This window comes from Tachysurus fulvidraco, chromosome 1 (assembly GCF_022655615.1).
Source record: "Tachysurus fulvidraco isolate hzauxx_2018 chromosome 1, HZAU_PFXX_2.0, whole genome shotgun sequence".
NCBI classification, from domain to species: domain Eukaryota; kingdom Metazoa; phylum Chordata; class Actinopteri; order Siluriformes; family Bagridae; genus Tachysurus; species Tachysurus fulvidraco.
In genome coordinates, this window is record NC_062518.1 from 38,872,133 (window position 1) to 38,886,575 (window position 14,443).

Below are 14,443 nucleotides of genomic sequence, written 5' to 3' on the forward strand. Positions count from 1 at the left end.
ATATAGAGTAAAAAAATTAACACCTAACTAGAGTCTATTTAAAAAATAACCCTTTCGTAGTTTAAAAAAAAAACTAAAACACTAAAATGGTTTCAGTTGAAAACAATAACACAAAAATACGTTTGGTAGACTCCCCTCATCCAGACTGATTACATTTAAACAACTGACGGTTAAGGGCCTTGCTCAGGGCCAGCAGCTTGCTGGACATGGGACACAAACCTACAACCTTCTGATTAGTAATCTAACACCTTTACCACTGAGCTACTACTTCTAAACAAGAGCAACATTCTCTAAAATCCTTCACAGTATAAAAATAGTTTAACAGTAAAATGGCACTTTTACCTTCCTCACAACAAAGTCTAAGCTGGGTGCAGGAAAGATGTTGAATAAAGCTCCTCAACACCGAGGGCATGAACACCAAAATATTACGCCATTTTGAAGTACCCTTAAAAACAAGGGTACTTCAAAGTGGCTACTTGGGGCAGTCGTGGCCTAATGGTTAGAGAGTCTGACTCTTGTAATCCTAAGGTTGTGGGTTCGAGTATTGGGCCGGCCACGACTGAGGCAAGGCACCGAACCCCCGAACTGCTCCCCGGGCGCCGCTGCATAAATGGCTGCCCACTACTCCGGGTGTGTGTTCACGGTGTGCGTGTGTGCGTGTGTGTGTGTGTGTGTGTGTGTGTGTGTGTGTGTGTGTGTGTGTGTGTGTGTTCACTGCTGTGTGTGCACTTTGGATGGGTCAAATGCAGAGAACAAATTCTGAGTATGGGTCACCATACTTAGCCGTATGTCACTTCACTTCACTTCACTTCACTTCACTTCACAAGTTTATCCCAAATCCCAAGCTTAGGACTAACTAAGCTGGTTTTACCTTGGAAATGAACGCAATGAATTTATATCAGTAAAAATATGACTGTTTGCTCAAAAAATGCTGCTTTTTTATGTACATAATGATTACATGTAAGTGGAGTCACATGGCCTGCAGGGGACGCTGTTCTGCCAGATATAAAGACAACATCGTACACTTTACATGCCAAATAGGTGTCGTGTTGTTGTGCAGAAGGTTTATATTCCTATATAGACAGCAGCTCTACTTTAAATATTGTGTTACCAGACAATAATTCAGTAATTACTATTGAAAGCATTTATATTGTAGTATTTAGTAATGAAATGTTTAGAATTCGAATATATGAAATTCGTATTCACATTTTTGCCTTTTTTCAATGAAAGTCTTCGTTATGTTTTTGTTAAGTTGTGTATTATGTAATAGTTTGCTTTCTTTACTGATTTGCTAATTTTACTTTGTTGGAAAAGTAATTTTTATTTGAATTATGACTCATTAGTGTTGAAGTCATAATGTAAACATCCGTAGGAACAAAACTAGGCAGAAACGAAAAACCCTAACAAATGGAATGCAATTCAGTTCACATAAGAACATGAGATATGAACTGCTAACAAAATGAAGTTGTTACACACTAATTAACTGGGGAAAAAATATAAAGATTTGATGAAAGTTTGAACAGATTCAGTGCTAGTTAATACTCACTGTTTTACATTGTTTGTGTGCCAGCTGTTTTATTGCTCAGGAACATTTCATTGTTTGGCACAAGATGAGGCTGTGGAGCAGAACACGAGACAACATGTCTTTGACCTCAGTGTGTGTGTGTGTGTGTGTGTGTGTGTGTGTGTGTGTGTGTGTGTGTGTGTGTGTGTGTGTGTGTGTGTGTGAGTTTCTTGTCTACAAAAACATCAGAGCTGAAAATTCAAATATAAAAATTTTATTTGAAAAATACAAATTTTAGAGAGAGGAAACTAAGCGTTTAGTGAGTCGGTGTATCTTCGCTCGTGGTCGTGAAAGAAACGAAGAGGAAGGCCAGAGAGTTAAATGAAGACAACCATAAGCATGTTTAAGGTGTTTATGTTCTACTAATATAGCTAAATTTCTACATAGGCGCTCACCGGCCTCTTTATTAGGAACATCAGAAAACTAGCAATTAACATTAAAGCTTTGTTATTTGCTTGACTGTTCTGAAAACATCTTCTGTTCCCTGAGAATGCCTGATGCTTTGTCCTTATATCTTTGAGTCGTTTTTTTAGTATTAGTATTAATATTAGTATTATTAACATTAGGAAGAAACCTTTAGAGAAACTAAAAAGACTCAAAACGAAACTGATAAAAAAACATTCTATTTATTAAATGCGAGGTGTATAATTCGAATACATGAAATTCATATTCGAATACTTTTGCCTGCTTCCAATCTCCATAGGAATCCCTGTGCGTTTTTACCCTGCCGTGGCCTCCTTTATCTCTTCATTACTCATCTTGGTCTTGTCTCTCCTCTGTTCTCCTCACAGTCCATCTCCATCTCCTCATTTTCTCCATGCAGGTCTTTGACAGTACGCATATTGCCTGAGTTTAACCTCCAGCTGAAAGTCGGTAGCTGATGTTAAGAGTACATGCTCGCTTTCTTCTCCTGTCACTTATTGTAAGGGATTATCTACTCTCTAAATCCAAACATTTTTTTTTTTTTACAGTTTTGACATGGAAACTGGATCTACGGCTGAACCGTGTGTCTGCACCCCTAACACCCTGTGACGTATACATGAGTTTGTTTTGGTTACAGATAAAATCACAAATGGAACAGTGTGTGTGTGTGTGTGTGTGTGTGTGTGTGTGTGTGTGTGTGTGTGTGTGTGTGTGTGTGTGTGTGTGTGTGTGTGTGTGTGAGACGTGGGGGCTGTGGGGAAATCTTGGGGGTCTGTTGTCTTTCTGCAGAATTTTCTCCCCATAAGGCACCCAGGGGAAGAAGGAGGAAGTGATAGAGTCTACATAGAACGGTGATCTTTCAAAACAACGTAGCAGAAGTTTCCTATAGGCTTCGTTCCTGTGTGTTATCTGTGCTTTGAAGTTCTCTTTTTTTCTCAGGGTTTTTCAGATTTAAGAGTTTAAGATTTAGCTGAAGAGTGTTCTCCAAACTTAAGTTTATGTTAAAAGCAAATCCATTCCTACCTTTTCCCGATGTGGGTTTTAACCAGGTTGAATATGGTGATGGAATTAAAAACACTGAGCTACAAATCCTTGTTATTTAAGTAAGATTGTTAAAAAATTGAGTGTTTTGCTTGCTGAGATCTAAACCAGCAATTTTGGTCTAGTGAATTTAAGCCAGGCTTGGAACTTAATTTTTGGATTTGGATATTAAGTGCAATTTGTCTTTTTAAGGGTTTAACTAATCCATTTTCATTCCCCTGGGTCTTTTTGTACCAGCTTCATTCTTGTCTGGCACTTTCTTAGTCTGTCTGTCTGCTTTTCTCCCTGTATCTGTCTTCTTTTCTCTTCCTCTCAGTGTTTCTCATTAGCGATGGCTCTTTTGGTATCTGCTGGGAGGCACAGTGTGTTGTGCTCTGTGTGTGTGTGTGTGTGTGTGTGTGTGTGTGTGTGTGTGTGTGTGTGTGTGTGTGTGTGTGTGTGTGTGTGTGTGTGTAGGAGAGGTGGTGAGTGCCAGACATATGGAGTTGATCAGCAGACTGGGTGCTGATGTTTTCTTTGGGAATGCTGACAGACTGACAGGCAAACTAGTGTGATCCAGTGACACAAAATCTCACTCAGGCTCTGCTGAACAACCAGAAGAAGAGAGTGAGCGGAGGGAAAGACATTTATTGTAACTGCCCCTTTTTTCCACTCTTGCTGAGAGTGCATTCTCCCTCTTACTCTCTCCTCACAGTTACTCTCAGTCTACTCTTCTCATTCCCTCTCTCCTTCACCCCGGGACAGACACGCATGCACTCCCTGACTCTCCGTCTCTCGTGGAACTTTTTTTCACCCCCACTCTCTCTCTTCCTCTCTCATTTGAAACGATTCTGAGAGGGAGGGAAGTATTTGAAGGCTTGCTGAGATGCAGAAACTCCCCAGACGCCTGAGACTGGAGCGGTGAGAGGAGAGGATTTGCTTTGCCACACACTGACTACTCAACTAAATTATTAGAAGAGAAAGAGAAAACAAGAAGCTAAAGAGAGAGGAGGTGTGCGGCAGACTGATATAACTAATTCTCCTTTTCTGGAAGTCACTGCTGGCACTTTCACCTTCCTGCAGCACGGATGTTATGGCTGCTCCTTGGTTGTTAGTGACTGTGTGGTTCTCACTGCTGAGGACAAGTGGATCCACCATTCCATCTCAGAGCCCACGCGACATCTCAGAAAGCGCAGAGAGCAAAATAGAACGTCTGGGCCAGACCTTCAAGCGTAATGTGCGTCTGCTGCGAGAGCGTGCCGGCCACCTTGAACTTGTCTTCCTTGTGGATGAGTCCTCTAGTGTTGGAGCAACCAACTTCAGGAATGAGCTGCACTTTGTGCGGAAGATGCTCTCGGATTTCCCAGTGGCGTCTGAGGCCACGCGTGTTGCCCTCATCACCTTCAGCTCAAAGAACCATGTGCTGACCAGGGTGGACTACATCTCAGCACCCAAAGCTCACCAGCACAAGTGTGCACTTTTCAATAAGGAGATTCCTGCCATCACGTATCGAGGAGGAGGCACGTATACCAGGGGAGCTTTTCAGCGAGCAGCAGTAAGTGTGTGGACTTGTTAAACATGTGCGTATAAGTGTTTGCACGGAAGAGTGAAAGTGTGTGTGTGTGTGTGTGTGTGTGTGTTTGTGTGTGTGTGTGTGTGTGTGTGTGTGTGTGTGTGTGTGTGTGTGTGTGTGTGTGTGAAAGAGAGAGAGAGAGAGAGAGAGAGAGAGAGAGAGAGAGAGAGAGAGAGAGAGAGAACTGTCCTTTAGCCATGAGGACACTCCACCAACTTGACAGCATGAACATGTACTGTAAGCTGAGCTTTCTCTTATTGTTTTACTGTCTGACTGTTACAAATGGTCAATGGGTGCAAAAGGAAGTCAGGGAAAAATGGAAATGTAAAGTGAGAAAGAGAAATGAAGCCAGAATGGAAAAAATGGTTGTTTCTGCACATAAGTAAAATTACAGAAATGCTGCAGTGTCGGTTAGACTTATGGGTGACTTATTATAAGTAATGCAGTTCACAGATGTAATAATGAACAGACCAGCTTTATATCATCTTATCTTTTTCCCATTCTCACATCCATGTGTTCAAGAGCCAATCGGATCAGTATCCCTGCTCGGCCTCAACATATTACACATAAGAAAAATGAGCTATCACCCAAGCCGTTAAACTGAGATGAAGAGGATATGGAGTGTGAAAGTGATTCATTCCTCTAATGCATAGGTGAAAGAGCAACGTTGTGTAATGTGGTTATGGCCCTATTCCTCTTCTTCTTCACTTCACTCCCTTACCTTTCACTGGGTTCATGGATAAAGTGGTAGCAGAGTGTCTGCACCTAAATGGAGAGGCTGTGTGAGTCCAGAGTGAAGCGAGGAGACACGCTGACTTTCCGTACACCCCCAGCTACACTGTGTCATGCCATTGCACTGTGTTGTAGTTCTTCTACTGTGTTATTTTGAGATGCATACAATTGATACAAAGCAACTGAACTAAAAGTTTTTGGGGGAAAAAAACAGACAGTTTTAATGGTGAAAATACATGAAAAAATTCAAACCCTTGCTCGTCAATCACTAAGTCATTTCAAGTCATTTTGTTTTGATTAAAGGAATAGTTTGTAATGTCTCTGCTGCCTGCTAATGGAATAACAATTACAGGCCTTCCTCTTCCACTAACTGACACCATGCCCTCTAGAAGAACTGCTAAAACTTCCAAACAGGTTTGTCTATACAGCCCACTACTATACCAGAAAGTGGAGCAGAGCTCTGGGTCATAAAGCATAAACATAAACCTTGAATTGAAGAAACCAGGAAGACCTAAGGATTGTCTATGACCAGCCAAGGACACTCTGGTCATAGACACACACACTCTTGACAAAAACTGGACCTTTAATTGATACAGTGGTTAAAAAAAAAACAGTTAATGATCTTTCTTTGGAGAAACATCTCATCTTTTAATGATCATCTTTCTAAAATGACTTTATTGCTCTTATCTCCATAACAAATGCTATCTCCGACTCCTCTTACCTTGACTCATAGGCCTTTTCCTAGTTTCAAACCTGTTTGTGATTCCAGGCAGAAACCTGTTGTTTCTAAGTTTTTAAGTTAATTCTTGGATTCAGACAAAAGACAGAGATTAAGACGTTCTTATTTCTGATACATTTACATTTACATTATTTGGCAGACGCCCTTATCCAGGGTGACGTACATAAGTGCTTAAATCTCTAGCACTGACTACATTAATGCTGGCATACTAGGTAAATGATAAATGACCTTTACTTTTTTCTGACTGATATATGACCACATTTGGGTTGAGACTAAACTGCACATATGATTTATTGTTCTCGCCACACCCCACACCACCTCCCCACAAAATGGGTTGTATATATTAGGCAACTTTGACAGTTTTCAACATTGAAGACAGAAAAACATAGTCAAGTGTAAGGGTCTGAGCAACTTGTGATGGCTAGTCTACTGGGACAGAGCATCTTTGAAAAGGCAGGTCTTTTTGGAGATTACAGGTATGCTGTGGTTAGTACCTACCAAAAGTTGTCCAAGAAAGGACAATCAGTAAACCAGGAAGAGGATTATAGGTGCCCAAGGCTGACTGCTGGCCTGATCCAAGTAAAGAGCTACTGGAGCACAAATTGCTGTCAACAGTATTGCAGGCTGTAATAGAAAGATGGCAGAACACACAATCCATTACAGCTTGTTGCAGAACACTCAGAGTGTCTATACTGACCCCCATGTCCATTCTTACTGCCCATATGGGCACATAGGGCATTAGAATTGGACCATGGAGCAATTTAAAAAGATGGCCTGGTCTGATGAATCTTCTTTTCTATCATGTGGATGGCCGTGTGTGTGTGTGTGTGTGTGTGTGTGTGTGTGTGTGTGTGTGTGTGTGTGTGTGTGTGTGTGTGTGTGTGTGTGTGTGTGTGTGTGTGTGTGTGTGTGTGTGTGTGTGACTTCCCTGGAAGGAGATGTTACCATAATGTACTATGGGAAGAAGGCAAGCTTGAGGAGCTAGTGATCTGGGCAATGTTCTGCTGGGAATATTTCATATTACTTTGACATGTTCTGCCTACCTAAATGTTGCTGTAGGCCCTTTCATGGCCTCATTCAGAGGTATAAATCACCCAACAATTGTTCAGGAATGGTTTGAGGAACATAAAGTGCTGATCTCCAGATTCCCATAGTTATCAGTCCAATCATGGGACGTGCTGGACAAAAGCGTCTGGTCTATGGATCTTTGTACTTCCATATATAGAGTATATATAGGGAACTGGAAGGTAGGTTTTAATATACTACAGACCTCCCGAAGTCTGTAAAAGCATAGATATTGTCTGTTTTTAAGAGATTAAAAAAAAACCCAACACCTATCATTAGCATAACATTAATGTTTTATTTATAAATAAGTTTTTATAGCTACTTGCATACTTAAGTGGTCACTTAAATTGAATAGGTTTAAACCAACACTCACACTCACTTTCACTAAGCTCTTTATCCTGGTCCAGGTCATTGTGGACACCAAGCTTTAATAGGCCATTCAATTATTGTAAATTATTAAATTATGAATCAAGTGTTGAAATGTTAAGTCCCAGAAGGCAGAAAGTTTGAGAATCCCTGATGTTGTGCCCCTGTGTTATAGTAAAAATATTGTAATTATAAATCGTCATTCCCATTTATCTTTAAATAGGAACCTTTAGGATTTAAAACCTCCTGATTAACCAAAGAACTCTCGAGGAACCCCATATGTATATGCAGAGATATTTTAACAGTAAGCATCTCAAAACTTTAATCTTTCTAAGTGTTTTTTTTTTATCTGATATGCTGTGGTTTGTGTAAGCACTCAGACGAGGTAAATGTAGCTCCATGGTTCTCTGTGATGGTGGGATAAAGGTTAACTTTGGGAGATTGGATGATGGAATGAATGTCTCGCCGATTACAAAATTCCACACAGTCAGCTCTTTAAAGCCTTGTGCACTAAACTATGTAAATGTGGAACTTTCTTCTTTTACAGTAGTCAGGTTCTTTCCTCTCTGATGATTTGCACTTTGTATGATTTACCTGCTTTCTAAAGATTTCCATTCCCTGCTAGTCTAGTCTTTCCTCCAGAGAATAGCGGCGCCAAAACAACTTTGTGCTCCCCCCTCTCTGTGTGTGTGTGTGTACAGTGTGTGTGTGTGTGTGTGTGTGTGTGTGTGTGTGTGTGTGTGTGTGTGTGTGTGTGTGTGTGTGTGTGTGTGTGTGTGTGTGTGTGTGTGTGTGTGTGAATTCTTTTCTGTATTCTCCAGATTTTTACCTGCCCACCTTTCTGATTAAGGCCAGCAAGGAGGTATAATAGGTTGATGATGAATGGATTTAAGACTTATGCATTAAAATGAAAGGCTTTCTGTTAAATCAGGGATTTTGGAAGGTTTGTTGTATGGCCAGTGATTGTAGCACAAGTGAAGGCAATTTTTGGAATTTCCACATAATATTTATAGCATTCTCACATACATGCACACACAAATGCAAGCAGCTGAGTCTCCTCAAAACACGTGTAGCGGACAGCTTTGTCAATTGTTTTATTCCATGTGTGCAGTACAAGTTTTGTGTAGGAGGGTTGAAAAGAATTCTTGCATAATAATACCATTTTCCTCTTGAAAAAACCTCCTTTCCCAGCAGAAATTCCAGAGAGACAGAGGTGTTTTGATTGTCGCTGAACCTTCCAACAAGGTTTTTGAACCCAGGACTGTGGGAGAAAACGTGTTGCTGGATGTAAACAGACTAGCTAGTCCGAATTTCACTTACTACTGTAGCTGTGCAAAACCATCTGTCAGTAAGTCTCTGTCTACACTGAGGCCCTGATTTACTGAGCTCCAAAATAACAAATGCTAATTTGCATGGTCAAGGGGTGAAATTGCGTATGCAAAAAGTGGGCGTGTTGTGAAGAATAATCGGTTGTGTGAAGTCACTTGCAAAGTAGACATAGAAAACAATATGTAAATGAGGTCTTGGCACTTCCTGTTAGTTTAAATGAACTGAACTTTATCACATGAGCATCATTTCACGATTAGTAACGGCTGAAGGATGTGTCGAAAAACAATATAAAGGAAAAACAAATGCTCTTGTTGATATGTAGCGGTGTAGATATTATTGTACGAAACATATCGAGGCATAATCTGAAAATACTCTCCTTAAAGCCAAGTCAAATATTTTACAGAAACTGATATCTGTGTAAATTGAATAGCCGGCTCTGGGTGTAGTCGTTTCTACACACAATCAGTCCAGAATTGCTAATTCAATAACGCAAGCACACAAAACCAAACTTTGGTGCTTTTTTGTGCAATCCTTCATAAACCCTGTTAGTAAATTCAAAAAAAAAAAATAATAAAAAAAAATAAATAAATAAAAAACTTGCACAATTGTTGCAGGTTAGCAAGTCTACATGGATTTTTACTCAGCCCCTTAGTGACCCTGAGCATGTCTCTGTTTTTCTGAACAAAGAAGCATAAAAGCACAAATGAGTAATGTGTGCTGGCAAATCAAAGTATTTTTTTATGCCCTTGTGATATTTACACGCACATGGACACACACATACACACACTATAAATGTGCTGACAATCCTCTTTCTCTGATCTACAAGTCTAGGTGAAATGAACGGAAAAAGCAGTGGGTTTAGTAGAGATGTTAAAAAGATGAAAAGGAAAAGCGAATTTTCCGAGCCAAAAGTGTTAATTACAGAACAAATAAAAGAAGAAGTGAGATGAAAAGGAAAGACAAAAGGTCAAAGCATAAGGAAAGGAAGACAAATGAGAAACAGCAAACAGCCCTGGCATTCGCTCTATCCCTGCTGAGATGATAAGAGAGGATTGGTTTTCTACAGCGAAACCTTGCTGCTTCCTGCACACGTGTTTGTGCTGCTAATAGGGATTGATGAGAAAGATCAATACGTGAAACGGGCCTCTTTCTCCCCCGCAGCCAGATAAGATGGCCAGGAATTTCTTTAAAGCACCCTGAAATCCTGAGATATGCCTGCAGAGAGAAAGAGACAGATAAGACCAAAGGCCTCTGCCGACCCCCAGTAGACTACAGTATAACGTACAGAGGATGAATGAGATGTCTGACAGGTCTGTGCTGAAAAGAACTGGCTGTGGTTTTGTAGTAACAAATGAGTTGCAGTAGGGAACACTGTGTGTAATGCATGTAAGTGAAGAATCTATGTTAAACTCATGACAAATGTGTCAACAGTACAATTCAGATTTGGTCATGAACCAGCTTACAGACATCCAGATGCAGAATCCTTGACAAAAAAGGAGCACATCCTCTCTGGGGGACACCAGACAGTAGGAGTATAAATCATTACAGTATACAGGTGTAGAAAAGTAAAGGTAAACAGTACAAAGTGTGTTAAAGGATTGTTCAGGGTGTGTGTAGGTACGGTATCTAAGCACAGAACCGTTTATATAAATACAGCAGCAGCTCTTAGGTACAAATCTACAGTATACAATAAATTGTCAACTGTTATCTTTGAAAGACGAAAAAGCACAGCTGCATTTTTTTAGTGCAAAAGTCTAAGTACTGAAAAGCTGAAGATTCTGAAAAATCGGATTAGACTCATGCTTGAAAATAAACAGGACAAAAGCGCATTCGAACAAATGGAGACAAATTACACTGTCGCGTCTTCAGTGGTGTTCAAAATCAATTAACCCTTTGTTTAGGCGGCTAATATCTCACTGAACATTTGATTTTCCTACAAGCTTCAATAATTAATAGATAAAATGTATTGTAAAAGAAAAATACTAGCTGTAATCTCCTTAAGTTTTTTTTTGTTGTTGTTGTTCTGATTAAACCCTTAAACAAAATATGCGGATCTATGACGAATACAGTGGCCTGTTTCTCTGTCAGAAAGCTTTCTATGTGAAACTCTTACAACACTAAGACCTTTCATCTATGTAACAAACAACTTCTAAAATAACTTCTAAAAAGTCTCTCAGCTGACAGTCCTTGTGGTTTTAGATTTAAATGTACAGCATTTGACAGACACCCTTAGGGACTTACATTTATCTCATTTCATATAACTGACCAATTAAGGGTTAAGGGCCTTGCTCAAGGATTCAGTAGTGGCTGATTTGTGGAAATGGAATTCAAACTCCTGACCGTCCAGTCAGTAGTCCAACACATTTACATTTACATTTACGGCATTTGGCAGACGCCCTTATCCAGAGCGACGTACATAAGTGCTTAAATCTCTAACATTGACTACATTAATGCTGGCTCACTAGGTTACATATTTAAGATACCATGAGTTTAAAACATTTGTTCAAAGTTACAATGAAAAAGTGTCAAAGGTTTTTTGTTTGTTTGTTTTTTTTAATGCAAAAAATAGGGAAAGAAGTGCTAGTTGAAGTGTTTCCTGAATAAGTAGGTCTTCAACCGCCGTCTTCAACATCTTATACGCTAGGCTACCACAGACCATCGATATTCATTCAAGATTGAACACCAGTAAGTGACTTACAGTTGAAAAAGTAAGTCAGATCATTTGGTCCTATAGTAGATGTTTCCTGTCTTCTCACGGTCTAAGGGGGACGGCTTTAATTAAGTGGATGAAACGTTACCAGCTCCATGGACAGAATGAAAAGAATCCCCCGATTTAACACTTTCCCAACTCTTATCAAACTTCATACTTTTTTATGTCTGGGTCTTTTTAACTTCGATTTAAACTTCTCAGAGTAAGTGAACTCAGCAGGTCCTACGTCAATCAAAGATCATTTCAATGATTTTAAACACCATGTTGTAAGTTTGTCCCATTCACCAATTCTTTCTTTAATTGCATCCGTCATGGGCATGTTAAAAGTTCAGCTCCTGGTTTGTGCCGACCAAGTGGGGCATGTGATGGAAAATTCAGCATGGTTAATATAGTTTATAAATAAAGTTTCAGTATAGCAAATGACAGAATGTGGAACGGTTGATGAAAGCTAAGCTTAAAGGACTGACTTGAAAGCTGGGGTACAAGAGCTGTACAGGGTACAAAGAATGAGTCAGACTAAATAATAATAATGTAATTGCTTTAAGCATTTACAAATGTTTCAATGAAGGACTGAAGAGAAAATATGGAGAGACAGGATGACAATGACCAGAAAAAAGAACTGACCATGCCATAGAGACAATATTTACTATTTTGATACACCCTAGTAAATCAGCTTCAGTGAGTATATGACCATGATAATTAATATTCATGCGCATCGTAAATGTTTAGTGCAAAGGTGCAAGGCTCATGTAGCTGAATTCCTTACTACAGGTATAGACTGGACACATTGGTTTGCTTACATGGTAACACAATTATCACATTTAATTATTCTGCTCCAGTGAATGCATTATTCTGCTCCTGGATTAAATTAATTACATATTTGTTAAGTAGATTAGATAGATCTAAGACAATTAGATTAGCCACTAATTTTTGGCAGGTGGGAGTGGGGTTAAGAAAATTAGCAATGCAAGTAAATCTAGGCATGATATCCATTTGGTTTGAATGAAAATCAGATTGGACTTATTTAGTCAAAGCTTCTGGACTTGTAGTTTACTTTGAAGTTTGTGCCTGACACATTTTCAGTGGACAATTTCCATAAATCTTTTCGGAAAATCGGTTAAATGAATTCAAGGGGTTCCACAAAGAGGCAGACTAAAGTCTAGATCCATTCCAATTAGCTTCAATATTGTGCATTGATTCAATATTATTTTATGATTCATTCTTTAGTAACACTTTAATGCTAGTCAGATTCAAGTTGGTTATTCAGGAAACACTGGGCATGATGTGGGAATACACCCTGGATGTGGCCAGAGTCCATCACAATGCACCATGCAGTAACCTGAGCTCAGGATCAAACCAGGAACCCTGGGGTTGTGAGGTGGCAACACATTCCACAGTGCCACCAGAACCTGTACTGCTCTGCACAGAACTCAGAGAAGCAGATTTCAGTTTTTCCAGCTCAGTTTGAACACTGATTGCCTTTTGCACTGGAAACGGTTATGGTGTCATTGGCTTTTGTAGGAAATAAACAAAGCTGTTTATATTATTCTGAGAACAGAACGTCATCTTCACCTCCATGCTCAATGTGTCTTAGTTATCACACAAACTAGTGTGTGTGTGTGTGTGTGTGTGTGTGTGTGTGTGTGTGTGTGTATTTTCAATATATTTCCTCATTCCTTCACAAAAAATATTTCCTAACAATTACAATCCCTACTTTATTTCCAAAGCAGCATTTTTAAACCATTGCTGAATTTTTCCTCTCTGAAAATAACCTGTTTCAAGCTCAGGATATGAAGATGGAAAGCAATCCTGCTGATGCAAATGAAGTTTAGCCAGTTATGAAAGCCCCAGACTGCAATACAGGAACCTACAGGGTAACTCTATCCAGAACCTGGCAATGCCTCACATCGTGTTTAACATTGTGTGATTATTTTTCCGTTTTGGCTGTTGGCTCGAAGCAGTGAAACATAGCCATCCCTACACAAAGACTACAGATATTTTTTATAGCATAATGCTGTTGAATTCTTCACTCTGATTGGTTTTAAGGTTAGAAGACGCTCTGACGGGAGGGATGCTGAATTCATATCAGAGCTTTATATAACCATGTTCATTCTCATACATTATCAAATTGAACTTGAACAGTTCATTTACAGGGATGCACTTGTATGGATGCACCACAATCTATGCTTAATAACAAAAGGGTTTTTTTTTTATTTGGTTATTATACTTGATTTTTGGAGGTCCTGGGAGCTTTTTGGTTAGCATTCTTGCATCACACCTCTAGGGTCGGGGGTTTGATTCCACCCTCCACTGTGTGAGTTGAGTCCTTCGGCTTCCTCAGCCAAAAAAAATACATTGTGTTGGCTGATTGGCATCTCTAAAATGTCCAGTAGTGACTAATAGCATGGGTACAATTGTGCCCTGTGATAGACTGGCATCCAGGGCATACCCTGCCTTATTTCTCAAGTCTCCTGGGATATTCTCAAGGTTCCTTGCAACCCAGTAGTATAAGTAGTATAGAGAATGGATGGATGGATGGATTATAATACATTTGAAAACAGTGAGATGTTGTGCGAGATGTTTAACATTTACAGACCTTGTCTCCAGCAAGTTTTCCACCAGTGGAAAATTTGGGCTTACTGTAGTATGACAAGCTGTTTTTGTTTATAGTTTAATTAAAAAAAAGAGCTATTTGAGCTGGAACATCTGTTTATAGATTCTATAATGTAACTGATAAGAAGAACTAACTTATCTCAAATAAAACTATGTTATTAAGCACAAGTGTAAACAGATTTAAGTATTGGAAAATTGCTGTAGCATTAAGAGAATAAAAACTTGTGCTTTCCGATGCGCTATTTCGGGGAAATAATCAGCCTTGGAAGTGAGAACACCACCCCATTATAGTTAATATTCTAATGACAG

At 39.5% G+C, this 14,443-nt stretch overlaps 1 protein-coding gene across 8 annotated transcripts in view; it reads left to right on the forward strand.

Annotated features, from left to right (window-relative positions):
* The first annotated feature begins 3,622 nt into the window (after positions 1–3,622).
* Positions 3,623–14,443, forward strand: part of svep1 (sushi, von Willebrand factor type A, EGF and pentraxin domain containing 1) — an 85,056-nt gene continuing 74,235 nt past the window's right edge. For 3 of the 8 annotated variants that reach the window (XM_047819704.1, XM_027178315.2, XM_047819718.1), the window contains exon 1: positions 3,629–4,562. In XM_047819704.1, coding sequence (XP_047675660.1) covers positions 4,101–4,562 — 462 coding nt within the window. In that variant the 5' untranslated portion in view covers positions 3,629–4,100. Of the gene's footprint in view, positions 4,563–14,443 lie in introns of all 8 variants that reach the window. The other 5 variants (XM_047819731.1, XM_047819727.1, XM_047819742.1 and 2 more) reach the window with 4 other exon arrangements.